Source organism: Pezoporus flaviventris, unplaced genomic scaffold (genome assembly GCF_033815535.1).
Source record: "Pezoporus flaviventris isolate CSIRO_AGI_PZ_B2104156 unplaced genomic scaffold, CSIRO_AGI_Pfla_v1 ptg000022l, whole genome shotgun sequence".
Lineage (NCBI taxonomy): Eukaryota > Metazoa > Chordata > Aves > Psittaciformes > Psittacidae > Pezoporus > Pezoporus flaviventris.
The window spans coordinates 1,029,953-1,047,500 of NW_026892570.1; the positions used below are offsets into that span (position 1 = coordinate 1,029,953).

Genomic DNA, 17,548 nt, shown 5'->3' on the forward strand with positions numbered 1-17,548 from the left:
TTAGAGAAACAGGAGCAATACAGACTGAAAACTCTGTTCATCAAGTTTAAAGAGAAGTAACCTAGTCCAGTCTTTAAGAGATTCATTACCAAAAAAAAAAAAAAATGAACAGGTAGGACAGCAATTTATGAAAAAAGCTGAAGTTCTGATTGCATGAATACCCACAATAATAATATGTCTGCACTTAGATTTAAAGTCTGAAAATGTAACATGGGAGTAAAAAAGGCTTTTCATACTTTGTACAAAGTGAATACAAATAAAAATAAAACAACATAATTAAAAATCATGGCTTTTCTGTATCTGTAAATATGTTGTGTTAGTTTACTGGTTGGTGAGTCTGATAGAGTTTGTGTTCTCTTAACACTGTGGTATTTTAAAAACTTCTGAAGTTGTTTGCTCTTTAGAGTTTTTAAAAATGTGTCTTTAATTGCCCATTGAACTGTGTGTATCAGAGAAAGACAGAAAAGTGTTTGGGTTTTTGAAGTGCAACGGTATAAGCTTCTTCTAGCTTTGGGAGGCCCAACTCAGTTCACCTCACTAAACCCCATTTGGTTCCAACAGGGGATCCCTGGGTTTGAGTTTAAAATGGATTTTACTAGAATGGAAGAAGGTGCAAGAAAATAATGGAATGTGCACAAATCATCTCTCCTTGTGTTTTCACATATATATGTTTTTCTGTGAATGTGCTCTGATTTAATGGAATCTGATGAAGCACCTTTGAACTTTGCAGTATTATTCTATCTTTATTGGTAAATGAATGAAATCATTGATCCATGCAGTTTAAATGCAAAATACTGAAGTGAGCCTGGAACCCCGAGAGACTGCTTGTTCTCCTGACAATAAACTAGTTGTGTTTAATGGAATGAAACACAGTTATAATGACTTCTTTCACAGGTCATGTTCAGTTTAAAACTGTTGATGGGCTGAAACAAGTTAAATACCATCTATCTTCTTCTAGAGAGATGCAGGGAGAAAAAATATACCTAAATATATCATAAGCATGCTGCAGGAGGACTGTAAATCTGCAGGCATCTGGACTCTGCATCTGGTGTTTGCCATGGACGCTCTTGTACAGAGTTCTTGGTCAGAGCAATTTGTATGGCACATCCAGAGCTCCTTTCCAGGTTGGGCATATTGGGATGAGCAGTGTGACGTTGTCCGGTTGATCTTGTCCGGTTGATCTTGTCATGTGTCATAGCTGCCATGTTTTTAAAATTAGAATCTGCAAGGTTACATGTTTGGAACAACATGCAAACTGTAGTCTTAAATCAGTAAGATGATCTAATTAGGGGTGATGTTTTCATTTCCTGTATTATTAAATTGAGTCCTCTAACTCTCCTAAAAAGTTTTTGGTTTGTTTTTTTTTTGGTTTGTTTTTTTTTAATCCATTATACTATATAATCAGAGCATGCTGTGTGAATGTGGTTATGTTTTAATAAGGGTACCAGGGAATTAACTTATAACTTTATAAGAATTTTATCAGTGTTTCCTCCCCCATCTCCATTTAAAATAGTCTTGTTTTCTCCTGCAGTTAGGTAGTGAGGCAGAAGTAGAGGCTACTGCTTGTGTCTCTGTTTATCACATGGCAAGAGATAAATGTACCAAAACCTTAAGAACAGGCATGTGATGGTGTTCAAAGAAAATGCAGTTTAGCACAAGAAATGCTGAACCTCAATTTTTAGCAGTGACATTTTAATGATAGGAAGCCTGCAAAATTATTTGCCATCAATTGTGAAGGCAATAACAAGCCTTGGTGGTTTTTCACACCCTCTGTGTTAAGTGCTTTCAGAATGACAGCGTAAACTGTGTTGGAGAACTCCAAGGAAGTAAAACTGATTAAAATGTTCATGCTTGAATGGTGCTGATGGAAGAGTTCATTTGGACTTTCTCTACCTCCTGCAGCTCAAGCTGAAATATTAAAATTCAGTGGATTTAAATCTCTCTCCCCTCAGCTCAGGAAAAAAACATTACATTTTAATAGGTTTTAAACGCATAATTCATTGGTTTGGAGCAGCACTATTAAATCTATTTAAATATTACTTGTATTGCTGAGGAAATGATTTAAATTATTTGTCCTTTACCATTCTATACATCTGAGTGAAAAAAAGGCTTTTGTTTAATTTCTAAGCATTTTGTTTTCTTATGTCACTTTTATTCTTTAAAAAATAAGCAAATGGCAGTTACTGGAAGAAAGGATTCCTTCTGTATTGTCATACATAATCATCACGGTATATTATAGTTCCTTCTTAAATACACTGCTTGTCTCAATTTCTGCCCATGTGTTTGAAGGTGAGGAGCTTGTTTGACCCACCTCAAAAGGTGCATAGTTTTTGGTTGCTTTCAAGCGAGTAGTCCATTTTACATTTGTGGATAACACCACCTGTTTAAGAAATACCAGTGTGCCGTCGCAGGCGAGGAAACCTTTGGAGGCTGTGTGATACAGGTACAAGAGCACAAGTTGTTATAAAAGCTTAGCATTAGTACATGCTGGCACTGGCATGGCACCAGTGGTCCAGGGCTCCTGCTGCCAAATGCCAAAGTGCTTTTTTGCCTTGGTGTGTAACATACAGAGTCATCTCCCAGTCTGCACAGAGGGTGGGTTGTTGTTTCTGCCTCTGGTCTCTGCTTGTGCTGTGAGGAACAGCAAGGGGTTTTGGTTGAGCCAGTGCGGCTGGGGGGAAATGTTTTGATTCCAGTTTGCATGGCAAAGTTTTTCTTACCAAGTGTGTGCATTCAGAAATGGGAGCTTCAGGGAGTACGTTGAAGGTGGTAGAACAAGCAAGTGTGTGTAGCGCAGGGGCAAGAGTTACTCATCTCTCCAGCCCTTCTGTATTGAATGTTCAAAGGCTTATTTAGCTGTGATTAAAGCTTAAATGCTGTAAGCCAGGTTGGTCCCCTGCTGTATGTTGTACAGATTGTAACAGCAAGAAAGTGGCAGACAGGGTTGACTTATTGGGTATGTGTTTTGAGTTGTGTCTTTTTGTGTACCATAAAAAAATGTTGAAATTCTTTCCTTCCCATTTAATTGCTCTTGTTTGCTGTTTTTATATTGAGGATGTGTGATCCTAAGGTCCTGCAAATCTTCCGATGCTGCCTATTGCCTGAAATTGCAGAAGAAATTATACAAGGCTTTTTAGTGAGTGCCTTTTGGGTTTGAATTATTCATCTGAAATCTGGCTAGGTTAAAGACACCTTGTTCTTTGGGAGGAAAGATGTGTTTTCTAGGGATTTTTCTTCTGCTGTTCGTGGGTGTCAGCTTCAGAGGGAGCATTGCAGGTGAGGCCTAATTTAAATAAATCTCTCCTGTATGCAGCATCAAGCTGAAAACAAGGCACAGGATCATATTTATAGGGATTTTTGAGGGAATTCGAATGGAAATAATTCCAGGTTCCGTATTCACTGGGAAAAAAAAAAGAGCTCTGGGGATGGATTTTAAATACTGTTGCTACACTTGGAATGGGGTGCCACTGTTTTCCTCTTTTTCACTTATTTCCAGTAGCTGTGGTAGCTACTGAATTTATACTGGTCTATCACTGTATGAGCAGTCAGTAACATTGCAGTGCAGACCACTTCATTACGTCTCACTGCCAATATGCTGATGCCAAAGGCCCTACTCGTTATACTTAAGTAAGTGCGTATGATGTGAGTGCTATGGCTCACATACTGTATCGGATCAGGCAGGAAAGCTGACTTCTGCCTCCATGTTTTTCAAGGTTTTCCAGTTCATGGCACTAACGCTATGTGACTACCTTATCTTTTTTTTTTAATTAGATTAATCAGTGCAGATAGGAGAGGTCCTAAGGACAATTTTCTTCATGTTTTACAGAATGAATATATGCAGTATTTTATTTATGACTTATTTTTGTATGCTGTCACTAAACACAGTAGAAAGGAGAAAACACTGTTGCCAGGGTGGTCTGTATTCAGGCGTATGGAAGATGTCTCTAACCAAACACAGATTTACCGTACTCCCATCAGACTCCTGGTCCATTATATACTATATATTACCTTCAGTGATGGCCCTATACCAGTGCTTTGGGAAAGAAAAAAGGGTGTTTAAAGGATCTGTTTGGTTTTGAAGTACTGTGAAGGCAGGGGCTCCTAAAAATGCTTCATTGCAAAATCAGCAGTGTTCATGTACTCAGTGGAGTTACAGTCTTTATAAATATGTACTCTTGCTGAACAGTGTAACCTCACTAAAGCAAGGGTTTTAGTGCTTAACTGGATGGACGGTAAAGCACTGCATAGGGAAGGCATTACAGTGCTCTGGATGGGGCCAGAGCTGCACCAGAAATGGCAGTCTTTAAAGATGTCAAAAGGCAAAGAAAGAATAGATCAGTCCAGGCATCCCAAGCAAAGACAATTTGCTGAAGTCCAAAGCAGTGTGTGTTTGCGTGTTGTAAGCATGATGAAACGTAATGTTAGCACTTAACAGAGTTACAGAGCCTCTGCTTCTCAGTACTTGCTGTCCAGAAATTTGACTTGCTAAGGATTGACCTTAAAAAATGCATTAAAGAAATGCATGTGTGGGGTGCATAACATGCATCTCTTTTATGCTAAGACTGCATGGCTCTTAGACTATAACTTGTGAGGAAGCTTAGAAGTAAATTACACTGCCGCATTAAAAGCTCTGGTTATAAAACTGCTTATAGATTTAGCAACTTGGGTCTCTGTGACCAGTGGTGTTGCTTAAGTTTTCTTCTAGCTTTTATTGTTTAATTCAGTATACATCTCAGATAGTGCTTTTTTGCACTTTCCAGACATGTTTACGTAGCCCAGGATTTCAGAAACTTTTTCACGTGAGGACCATAGAAAAAGTTATTTGGGACTCTGCTGGGAAAAGTATAGGCATCACTCTCCATTTTCTAGTTCTAAGGAAAAGGACCAAGATTCAAGCAGACAAAAAGGGACACCATTTTCCTACTGTCAGTCCATAAGAGAGAAAATCTCTTCCTAGTGTCTGTGGGTAGGATGTGTGGAGCACCTGGTAAATACAGTACTTTAACCACTGTGTACATAGCTAGCCAAAGCTGATTTTTGCCATCTATTCATCTGTAACAGAAGACACCCAGTTGCTGTCATCGTTACTCTTTTCTCTGCATTTGTTCTTGTGAAATGGTTTTGAAGAGCGTGTGTGTCACATTTCACACCAGTGGTGCTTGATATGGTAAGACATTGAACTTTATTGGCATTTGGTGGTTTTTGCCTTCTCTTGCAGGAGATGTGGATTTTCTTTTCCTTAGCTAGCAATTTAAGGGAGAGAAGGAGGAAGAAGGGAGCTTAAGTGGCATGATTTATGCAAGAGTTTCTGCCCTTTATTACGTGATCATAGAAAGCAATTTAAAAAAGCCTAATTTTTTCTTCATCCACCTCCAGAGTGAAACTGAGGTGGAGAGGAGTCCTGTGAGCAGAAGGAACTACTGAACTCCAGGATTCTGGAGGCAGGTGCACTTGGCCTTTTGTAAGGAACTAGGTTTTTCTGTTATTAAAATGCTGACCTTTTTACCACAAATCTTGTATTTGCTAGTGGGTTGTATTTAATTTTTTGTTACTTTTGTTCTCTGTTTATGCTGCTTCACTGAGTAAAGAGAAGTCATAAGGGGGTAAGGGAGGACAAATGGTGAAACATGTATCCTGACAGATAGATGTTCCTATATGTATGATTAAGAACGGAAATGTGCTCTGCGTATATTGCCTTTCATCTCACAATATGATTCGGGAGATGACTTTCTGTTCCTAGATCACTTAAAAGATCTGTGAGGCAATTTGTAGAGATACGATTCTGATAGTTTCTTTTGTTATTTATGTAGGAGTTCTAAATGCTCCCCTTCTGATTAATGACAGCTGTTGATTTTTTTCCTTCCCCCCATGTTTTTCCCAGTGGAGCTTGCTTTCCTCCTGTAAATCAACATCCGCAAAGGCAGAAATCACTGTTCTCAGAGAGTAAGAAGCTTGGCATTTGCTTTTCTTTTATTTTTATATTTTTTTAGGTTTTTTGTTATTATCATTGTTGGTCTCCTTATTTTCTCTCCTCTGTATTGTTTTTCATTCTTTTTCCTAGATTTTGTCTGAACTTGTGCATTCATACCGTGTTTTCCAGTAGTTCAGCTGTGTCTGAGTGTTTAGAATTCTCACCAATCTCTGATACCTTTCTTTCACACTAGGCACGTTCATTTGCAGAACGATCCCTTTCCCTTAAAGGATTAAGGATAGTATGTAGGTCCACCCTACATCTGTACCACGGTCTCTTCATGGCAAGTTTACCATATGCTATATATGCATATAGCTCCAGGACCATTCCACTGAAGGAACTGCTGCATGACTCTTCATACGCTCTTTTGCTGTGTTGTATCTTAACATCAGAAAAACCACTTCTGTAATGGTAAGCCATCAGAGACAGAAAGGTACAAAGGAAGTACAGACAGTGCGCATCATGTCAGGGGTGCGAACAGGCATGGTAGATAACAATACATACCATCCCAAGCACACTCAGAACTGTTGTGTGCCAAAGGACTTCATTTTCTTGCTGGTCTCTAAACCGTTGTCATTGATACTTTGTACTGTTGAGTTTTTGTTTTTATGTCTTTATTTCCACTTCATCTTGGTTACTGTTTCATCTGTATGCTATCTTGCTAAGGATTCACTCTGAGCAATACATCATTTCATCTAACAAATTTCAAACAAAGAAGCTATTTTATCCAGATTTATCCGCACTGGAGGTGTGGGTAGTGCATGCATGTATATAGATATAAAGTAATTTTGAGACATTAGTTTGATAACATTATAAATGTCTTCAGGTTAGAGGAGTATGTTCAGGTTGTTTGGATAATGCCTAAATGTCTTCAGGTTAGAGGATATGTTCAGGTTGTTTGGATAATGCCTGTGAGTTTTCAGGGGCTGCAAAAGGAAAAGTGGTAGATTACTGCGACACAGAGCTGCTTGGAAAGTATCCAGTGAAAACTTGGACCTTTTCCAGGAAAATAGGCTTTGAATGCGCTGACTATAACAAGAAAGCATTGGAAGCTAATTTGTTAGTAGGTTTATTATCGCACTTTAAATTTGATCTCTTAAGATGTGTTGGGGAAAGAATTAAGCTAAGCATCAATATTTAGAATTGCAGTTGTAAAAATTGGTGATACTCAGGTAAGAAGCTTTTGCAAAGCCTTTTTGCCCATTTGTTTAGACATGGCTTTGGGGTTACTTTACTCCTTAATGTGGGCTGTTTAGGAGAATATGCAGAAAATTAAAAAAACCTAACATCATTAGCAACCAGCTGTTATCTTGACTTGACATGTGTCAATATGTCTTGAAAGTTTTACTTTAGTCTTTACTACTGAACTGATTTAAATAATCATCATCCTAAACTTACTGCCAAAAAGAATGCAGTCTTCTTGTTTGACTTCTTTCTGTTTGCTGGGTTCACTCTTGCTCTTATATTTTTGTGTGTTGGATGTTTCTTAAAAACAATGCAGTCTATTTTGCAATTCAGTAGGGCATGTTTCTTGATAGCTAACTGATGCTGGTTTTATTTTTAAATAGTTCTGCAAAGTGTACAACATAATAAAGCCTGCTGTACTGCCTTTGCAAGTTTTCACCTATTATGCATTGATGCCGAAAATGTATGCTTGTCCTTATGCATACTGTATTCAACTCTGATGGGATTGTCTAAAGTTAACCACATGCTAAGAGTTCATAAATAACATGACTAAGGATGACAAATTAAAGAGGAGATGGAGGAGTGGGAAGTGAAAGCATTACAGCAACATAAAAAAAATTATGTGGTTGCTCGGCTGGCTCATTTTCAGGCTTTGCTTGCAAGTTTTTAAATTGTGTCAGATTTTATGATCTAAATTCATGGCATAGGCAGAAACAAATGTAAACTTTCTTCCACAGTAGACTATTTCTTTGTGGAGAATATCTGTCAGTTGTCTTACTCCTCTGTATCTTTGGCATTTTGGTGACTAAAGGAGCCCACTTTTATTTAATCACTTTGCAGTACTAAGGTGATGCCAAGAATTGTCTGTGGTTTTGTAACTTCTGCTGTAACCAAGTGGCTGGTGACACCCATGGGCAGTGGAAAAGCAAAACCAAGCTGCGAATGCTGTGAGCATTTGAATATAGTAATAGATATCAGAGGTCTGGAAATGACAGAGATGCTGTATCACTTTATCTTTACCTTCTTGTGTATGACTGTTAGCAAATAGTGCTTAATTATGCGATCATGTACTTTTTTTTGCCTGTTTGTTCTATCATATTTTGAGAGTAAAAGTCTGCCCAATATTTTACTTGAATTTCATCTTTTCTGTTTTCGGATCAGTGCCTCCCTTTTGCCATGCACCATTGCTCATTGTGTTGGAGGAACTCATAGTCCTTTCCTGTACCAATACCACCATCCTCCTGTTCTTGAATTTTTAGTCCCACACCAGTCTAACAACATGCACAACGCTGCCCATGTCGGTGTGGCACAGGCCTTCAGGGCTATATAATGGAATTTTGAGTGTTAGTTTAGATTTGCTTAACAGTCTTGTTTTTCATACTGAAGTATTTTCTTTGTGCCATTACAATGTGACCAAATTTCTGCTGTACCAGTGAATGAACATTTTGTGACTGGGGGGGTCATGTTCCGTGTTCTTTTCAGATTCCATGTCCCCATCATTTTCCATGAAAGAGCTTGGTCTCTTTAGAAAAGCTCTCCATGTCAGGAAGGTTATGTTTTATTTTGGTTTTGGTGTTTGTTTGTTTGTTTTACTTCTACTCTCTCCAGTTATTTTCAGGGCTCTCTACAATTCAGCTTGCAGTGAAAACACATTGGTTCTTGGCCAGGAGGGACTAGGCCAGCCATGCTGTTCAGAGTGTTCTCAAGCCTCTACACACTGAGGATTCGTTACTCATAGTACTCTTAATGCCTGTATTATGCCTGGGAGGTATTAATGTTGTTGAGTACATCCAAAGTGCTCTCTGCGCTATGCAGAGATGTTCCTAACAAGCACCAGTAAAAAAGAGGATTGTATTTGTAGGCAAGGCAGTTCTCTTCAAGCTCTTTGGAAACCATCCTGCATTGACAGAGGAGGTCACATAATGCAAATTGAGTAGATCAGTAGGGAGATATGTGTGAATTGTACAGTGAGTGAACTCGTGGTGTGAACTGTCAGTGAGTTTACCTGGCATACTTTGGTCAACAGGGTAATGAGTTAACAGGAGGAAACCTCTGTCACTGTTGATATGCTCAGGCTCTTCCCAAAGCCTTTGCTTTCACAAGCAGATTCAGGCAGACATCTTCTTGCAGTGGTTTATAGCACATTCTGTAATAGAAATGGGAAATTCCTGTTTAAAATGAGGCTCCAGAACACAGATTATTTTGTCCATTCCCTTCTTTCTCTTGCTGTCCTTCCCCAAGTCAGGCATGCCAGATTGTTCCCTTGGTGCAAGGCAGCGGCATTCCAACCCTGAAGCTAAACAATACGCTGTTGGCTCTTGCTTCATTTTGTTGTAGTTAATTAAAAATTCTGAGAAATGAAGCATCTTCCGTAAAAGCATCAAGCAATCAAAATGTGCTTGATACTTTCTGCAAGACGGAGAACCTGCTGAAATGACTTGGGATCGCAAGCAGAGAAAGGATTGAGGTGGAAAGGATTCCATTTGGAAAAATATTCCAGTTTTCTATTTTTTTGTTGTCTGTTTTCCATTTGCCTCCCCTCCCGCCTTTCTTTTTGTTTTTTTTCCACCTTACCTTCCATTTGGTTCATTCCCTTCCTTTCCCTGGTACTGATCTGGGTCAGATGACTTGTTCATTCCATCACCAGTCTGATTCCACTGCCTGGATTGTATTTCCCAGAGTAAAAGAATGATCTGAATTTTCACAGGGGGTTGTTGAGGGAGGTGGGTGCGCAGTGTGCTGCATGAATTACCTAGTGTGCTCAGTGTGACTCTCAATCTTACTTTCAGCTCACTCTTATGTAAAGGTTCATGCTAGGAAGCAGAGGGGAAAAGCAAGTGAACAGCGTATTGTCTCTTGATTGAGTAAAGAGCTGGGTTGCAAGGTGGAAAGTGAATTTATGTTCAAATGAAAACCAAACAAATGTAGGACTTGAATCTAGTCAATTAGGAATTTAAAATGGAATTTTTTATGAAAAGCAAGTTAAGTTTTTATTTCTTCTTCCAAAGTTGTGTATGCAGACATGCAGGAAGAGAGAACAATCCTAGAGGACTTCTGATTCAGTTTACCCTGAGTCTTGGGCAGTGACTGCTTGAAAACAAAAAGGAAATTTCAGAACTAATTTAGTTACTGTATGAACAGAGATTAGTTGGACAGTTAGTGAGCAAGCCTTAGACCTGAACAGATCTCTCCTGGGATATATTTAACATAACTTCTTTCACCCGTTTGCTTTTGTTTTCCCTGCCTTCCCTATGAGTAGCAACAAGCAATCTATCTACCCCACAATGGTTAGTATAGCACAGAGCTTGATGCAGCCCTGGTTGAGGTCAAGCACTCCAATTCGAACCTCTCAAGGGCTTTCTGTATGTGTTGCCAGTGTACTGGTAAAAATGACTTTAAACTCTTGTCAGTGCAGTTGCTGGTGCATGCATCACAGTCCCACTCAAATAAACCTGTCACAACACAGAGTCAGCAGCTAGAGAAGAGTACAAGGGCAGGCCTCTAGCTTTTCATTCGAGCATCACTAAACGTGCACAGAGTGCCCAATTATTTCAGCATTATTGAGCAAGCCTACAGGAAGACCCAAGCCTTGCTACGTTAGATTTTCTTTAGTAATTTGCTGAAGTACCGCTGAGGACACTTAAAGGGCTTAAAACAGTGGCTGCAACCAGTTTCGTTTTCTGGATTGTTAATTCAGGTTTTCTCTTTCAAATTAACTCTCACTGCATGGTGTGCAGTAGCGCTGGGAGAACTGTTTAACACTAATTTTCTCAATTTTCAGCTTTTTTTTTCTTCATTATATAACTGCTTTTATATAGTTACATATGTTTTGATTAGGCGTGTACGTGGTGTGCTTTAGATAGGCAGAGTAAAATGTAATACTTCTGTCAGAGAAATAAAAATATCACCAAAACTGTAAAATTATTTTCCTTTATTCCTTTTTTTTTCCCTGTTGTTGCTGTTCCTTTAATTCATAGCGAAGTTTACCAGTTGTGTTGTGTACAATCATATGGGCAATTTTAAAATGCCAGGATGTTGGTGGGAGTTGATACCTGGATCAATCAGCTGCATCTGTTGATCTGATCCTATCACACTCAAATGTACTTCTGTACAATTGGACAGCACCCAGCTCTCCGAACAAATTCAATATCTGTGTTTCCTTTTTCACAGCAGCAACAACTCCAGGCCCAGCATTTGTCACATGGACATGGTCTTCCTGTGCCGCTCACTCCGCACCCCTCAGGCTTGCAGCCTCCAGCCATCCCACCCATTGGCAGCAGTGCTGGTCTTCTGGCACTGTCCAGTGCGCTGGGGGGGCAGTCCCACCTCCCAATTAAAGATGAGAAGAAGCACCATGATAACGATCACCAAAGAGGTAGGCATTGCCACTTGAGTGTGTACTTTTGTCCGTTCCTCTTTTCTTCTTTTCTTTTTCCTAAACTTTCCTCTTAAGAAAAATGAAGAAAACAAAAAAACAGGGTGGGGGTAAAAAAAAAAAACAGTTTTCACAAGAATTCACAAGCTAATTACATCAGTGTTTATTACGTAGTAGCTACCAGAAATTACGTTCAAATGTTGGAAATCCAGTTTTATAAATGTGGCTGTACAGTATTAATAATTAACTGTACAGAAAAGTTAACATCTGTGTGACATCAGGATTCTTCCTTCCAAGTATGATAAATGTATAATTTTATGTAAACTAACTAGTACTTTTCTCTTTCTCTTTGCCACCGCCTCCTTCCCTCCTTGTGCACGGGGGCTGCTCTGCATGCAGACAGAGACTCCATCAAGGTAGGACTCCATTTCATAGGTGAAAGAGGCAGCTCAGAAGAACTGCACACTGCAGTTTTCTGAAGCATGGCCCAGGGTGGTGGAAAAAGTCACAAAGTGAAACCAGGTTGTGACGCTTGTATTTATTAGCAGAGCCCTGCATAGACTGTCATGCTTAGAAAGTGGCAGGTAGTGGGACAGCTGGGATTCTAGGCAGTTTGCTGAAACAGCACTTGGGGGCTGTTCCTGGATATAAGGAAAAGGCTGCCCAGGGTCTCTGCCTAAGCTTCTGAGATACAAAGAATTAGCCAGTAGTTTTAAGTCATTTGGAGGCTGCAAACTGTAATTCTGATACATCCCTATGATGCAGTTGTGGAAGGAGAGTTCTGTTGCTCACAGGGAGTGGTGGGGTGCTGTCCTTGCCAAAGCAGTTGACAGGAGAGAGCTGCTGTTCTGCAGACCAACAAAGGTGGTACTTGCACTGAGAATTCTGCCGTCCTTTTCCAGGAATTAATTTTCAGGTTCTGAATTACTCTGCAGCGTATGTGTATGCACCATCCTGTACATGGTAGTATTATAAGTAGCTTCAGGTCACACCTTGCTGCTCATGTAATTTTGAGCATTCAGTGATGCATGCGACTAAAACTCAGCGTGTGTGCCTGGATGCTTGTACATATTGGATAGCCACCAGAGCCTCTCAGAGGCTCCTACGGTTTTCATGCTGCAAGTGGGGAGGTGCATCTTGGCTCTGCCCTCTCCTGGGTTAGTCTGCTCTCCTCACTGCCACTGACAGTTTACTAGCTTGCAGAAGATGCAGTTGTTGCCAGCTACACAGTTACCTGCCCAGCTCTGGATAGCTGGATGTAGTTACAGAGTAGAGCATGAGTGGCTTGCACAGTTTTCAGGACCCTTTTTAGGTGATGGTCAGTGTGAAAGTTTCCCTTACAAAGGGCAAGACCAGTGACCGCCTTACTGAGCACTTGTAATAAATTTGTCAGGTTTTTCATGGTGTTTTTTTCAGGAAGAGGTAGAAGAGATGCTCACAGAGTGAGTCTTGGGTGCATTAGACAAGATTACCTAGAGCTTGCCAGTCATATGTCACCTGGTGTGCCCTCTACAGCTCTGGGAGGAGCATGGTGCTGGACAGGGGCTTTGCCTCAGCCAGGGACCTGCCTGGCTGGCACTGCCACACAAGGGGCCATGCTTTTGCTTCTCCATCAGCTCCAGGTGGGAATGTGCCCCACAGCTTTCCCCAGCGTGCCTATTCTGCCACTGGCAACTCCGCCATGTCCCAGCTGAGTGCAACTGAGCTGATGGTTGTCAGTTTTGCTATTACCCACAGGGTTCTGCATAACAACCAGGAGCTGACAGGAACTGTCAGTTTTCACTGTGAACAGCAGAGGCACTGAAGCTGTCTATCTGCTGACATAAGACAACAGCACATCAGATTTCACTTCAGCTTCCCTGTCATGAGGGCTAGAAACTGGGATTATTGCTTTATGTGGCAAGGCTGGGTGCAGATTAATGATGATTTCCTTAGAGCACTCCCTGTTCACTGTGAACAGATAAGTTTAGTCCATTCTCTTTTTTCCCTGCACTCAAACATGCAAGCACAAGTAAGGCAGATACCTAAATGTGGGAGTACAAACCCACCTTGGTTTCTTTAGCATGTTTGCGTACCTGTACAGTTGGAACCATGAGCATTTCACTCAAGAAGTATGAAGAAAACTGCTCTAGTATATGCTGATCAAGTTTGCTAATCAAAATTTGCTAGTCATGTTTCTGTAACGCCTGTGGGGTGCTAGGGTGTTTATGCTGGCATGGGTGTTACATGCAGTGTTTATATCAAAAAGGCTGATTTTGTCTGGGAATGATTAAAAGGCACTGTTATTCATACGGCTTCCAGAGGGAGAGGAGAGCGTCCCTGCTTTGTGCCAATTTACTTCAAAATGATAAGTAGATGTTTGTCTTGCACTGTGTTCAGAATGTGTGTAGGCTTGTATGTCAGTATTATGTGGCTTGCTGCCAGCTTTGCAAGGTGAAATAGTTTGCTAATTTCCTTAAATGTTTTCAGTGATGCCCAGAGTAGCAGTTAGTTGCTTGTTCGATCGATCTCTCCTCCCTTAAGTGGTTCCTGGTTAAGAGAGGCTTTTTATGATTGTCTGGTCTGTGACTTGAAATGGTTTCTGTCAGCCAGAGCGTTCCAGTTGCCAGCAGCTGGAGTCTCTGTGCTTGTATGAAGTAATTCATTCATGCAGGATAATGCTCCTTAACATTTAACAGGTAATGAATGTGACATAAATTTTCTTCTTGCTTTTAATTTTTCCCTTTCCTCTTCCAATGTGCAAACAGGCAGCTTTGGTACTCTAAATAGTAAGTAATTTTTGGCCATCTGTCAAAAGGAAATTTCAATACAAATTTAAATTAATGATGCCTGAAATTTTTTATAGCTCCTCTAAAAGCCTCTAATGTGCAGAAAATTCTGAGTCTGCTGGTAGTAATTAGTGTAGCATGTAATGAGGATATGGGCAATGTTATACAGCCCCAGTGTAACGTTTTGATACGGTAGCAAAATTTTGATTTATAGAAAGTTGTGCCTGGATTTAATTGTGAGAGACACTTTAAAGTGTTTTCTTGCTGATACAGATTATTAAGCAGGGCAGACTTTAGAATAGCTCATAAAGTGTAAATTTACGCTTTAGTGTACTACCAAGATAACGAAGATACCCTACTCATTTCCACAAAGAAAGGAGTTTGGCTGAAGTGTTCCACTTCTTGCCACTGCTTCTGGTGCTTTGGATTTGCTGGGCAGTTGTCTTTGTGAAACTTGCTGTTTTTTCACTGTGCTGGTTCTGATCCTCCTCCTGGTTTCTCGCCAGGGAAAATGAGAATTTGCCTCACCCTTCTAAATGTGGTGTTTTCTGCCTGGTAAGCCAGACAAGGCTCACATCCTTCTGAACACCTCCCTGGAGTAGTGAGTACTTCACGGCTGAAGCCGAGTAGTCACCTTACAGATAATGCAAGTTTGTCCAGGAGCTATTCCTAAATAATAGATCAGCATCAGCACAGCAAGCTCCATGAAGAGGGGCTTTGGGAACTCTTTGATTTCGTCTTGGATTCAATCCTCCAAATCCTTTGCAAAGTTCGAAGTGTGGGAAAACTCTAGACGTGGTAAACTGGGTCATGGGAGTGCTCTTTGTGCAGTACAGTGCTGCAGAGTGGACAAAGGGAAAGCAAGGGTGGCAAGCGCAGGGCTGTGCTCAAGAGTGCAGCCCTGGCTTCAGGGCTGTGAGGGAGTATAATGTGTTTAGACAGAGAAACAAACAGCTCTGCAGTTAACCAAGCAGCTTTTCACAGAGGGGACTTGGGGTGTCCCCTTTTCAAAGCGGTAAAACTTCTCTGTCTAGAACAAAAAAAAAAAGGTATTATTCTGCAGTGGATCTTGTTGACTAATTGCACCCCACAAGGATTTTTCCACCTCCTGCAAGGATTGCTGGTGCAGGAGGCATGTCATTCTTCCCAGCCCTGGCACCCTCTCTCAGACAGATGTGGCAGAAGTTTCTCTGGTCCCTAACAAAGTCCCTTCTGTAAAGCATACCTTGTGAAGAAGCTGAAGAAGCATTTTGTATGCAAAAGCACCACCTGGCAGAAAGTAGCCTTAGTGCTTGCGCTCTCTTCCCATGGCTCTCACTGCAGCAGCTGCAGTGAAGGAGCCTTCAGATGTCTGCCCAGGGCAGCCAGGATGATCCTGAATGGGTTATTGAGAAATTTTGTGAATCGCTGCCCCATGTGCAGGATTCAGCTCATGTAACCTTTTTACCTCATCTGTTGTTAGTCCAGATCTGTTGCTCTTTATACTGGCAGAGTGTTGCCTTTGTTTGTGTTTTTAGCCTGAATTGTAAATGATTTGTGGGAGAGACCGTGGTCATAGTAAGACTTCCCTACACTGTTTATTTTGATGCTGTGGTTACTGTTTCAGCAGCAACAAGTGCCAGTAGTTAAATGATGAGGCCTTGTGGCAGGAATAAAATAACTTGTTTGAGATTCCGGGGGGGATGTCTAAAGGTTCTGAAATAAGACATCAAATGCAGTTTTGTGGTGAATTTAGGTCCAACATGCTGGTGAACTACAAGAAATCTGTCAGGGAAAATTCAGGTGGGTTTAGCAATAAGATTACTTTTGCCTTAATCTGTGTGAAGGCTAATAATTAACACATGGCAGATACAGGGAAAGCGGACGGGTGCGATTCCAACATTCTGTTTACATTTGTGGTGGCAGGTGCTCCAGTGCTTCCCAGTTTAGCTGCTCGAGCTGCTAGCCACTACTGAGTGTTTAGACCTCTGTTCATTTCGTGTATAAGTAAGAGTAAGCAGCTTACTCCTGCAGCTGTAATTTGATACTTAAATTAAAAGTAGGAATGTAATGCTTCTGAAAATAACAAGGTAGTTTGAAATCAAAATGCCCAACATCTAAAACTGTGGGATATTACCAAATGTTGTTACATTGCTCAGACTTTATTCTTCTGCTGGTAGAGGAAGAGCACATAAGCTCAAATGGTCTACTGCTGCAGACTTTAATTGTCAGGTTTCTTTTAAATGAAATTTCCTCCAGTGTCATGAGTGTCCCGCCAAATGTGTGCATTCAGTGTGTGTTAAACAAGCCAAAGAAACATAGTTACCTGTTACACGCCTTAAGAAATTTACAAAATTTATTTCATTTTGTTACTTTGCCACTGAAATAGCATTCCACTGAAAAGCACTTCATAGACTTGTTAAAATTCAGACATTTCACTCTCGTGTCATGGATTCTGCTTGTGCCTTTCTCTGTTTGGAAATGAGGCATTAGATGCTTTTTGCTTTCCATAAGGATGAAGTGGCAGTTTTAAACGTAGCATATTTGAACTAAGCTTTGCTCCACAAGAGCTGTGGTTTTGATCTTCATGGGTGTTTTGGGAGGAGTGTTATCAAAATACAAGTAACTTCTGTTGCCTTGTGATACAGTAATTTTTTCAGTATTAATTGATATCTGCCTCTGGGTGTGTAAACTGTGCTGAATGTAACAGGTACCCTAATTCTAGAAAATGTGTTGTAATTGTTTGTTTGTGGAACAGATGAATAAATATCTGTGGGGCATAGTTGGTCCTCAGGTGGTGAACGTGAATGGATTAATGATGTGATTGGGTGAGACATGCTTGTTTGTTGCAGTCTCATCCAGTAACTGGCTGCTGAAGCAGAGCAAATATTAATTAGCAGGGTCCTGTTTGTTGTCTCAGTCTATCTTATGGGGATGATTTTTTGGCACAGCTTTTTTTTTTTCTTAATAACCTTTTCATGGCTAGATTTGTAGCATATCATCCATGCCAGTGGTTTTTAACAGGCTTTCAGAACATGAAACTGAACCTGAGGCAGATGAGGGCATATATCTTCCTGGTGCATTTTTATTCTTATTTTTTCCCCTCCTCCCTCTCCTGTCCCCTGCCAACTGAGTTTTACATTTCTTTCATTCAGTGTCTCATAATATGCCTTTTAAATGAGGTTGTCTGAGAATTTGAATTTAGTGTAGAGTATTCATATGAAAGTAATGCCATGTACTCTGGTATCAAAGAATTAGCTGCCTCTGCCG

The 17,548-nt window shown here is 40.5% G+C and overlaps 1 protein-coding gene across 5 annotated transcripts in view; it reads left to right on the forward strand.

Moving 5' to 3' along the window:
• LOC133270764 (transducin-like enhancer protein 4) overlaps nt 1–17,548 on the forward strand; it is a 101,177-nt gene that overhangs the window by 42,756 nt on the left and 40,873 nt on the right. For 3 of the 5 annotated variants that reach the window (XM_061456245.1, XM_061456243.1, XM_061456246.1), the window contains 2 exons: nt 11,327–11,531; nt 11,931–11,947. In XM_061456245.1, coding sequence (XP_061312229.1) covers nt 11,327–11,531; nt 11,931–11,947 — 222 coding nt within the window. The remainder of the gene's footprint in view (nt 1–11,326; nt 11,532–11,930; nt 11,948–17,548) is intronic. The other 2 variants (XM_061456244.1, XM_061456247.1) reach the window with 1 other exon arrangement.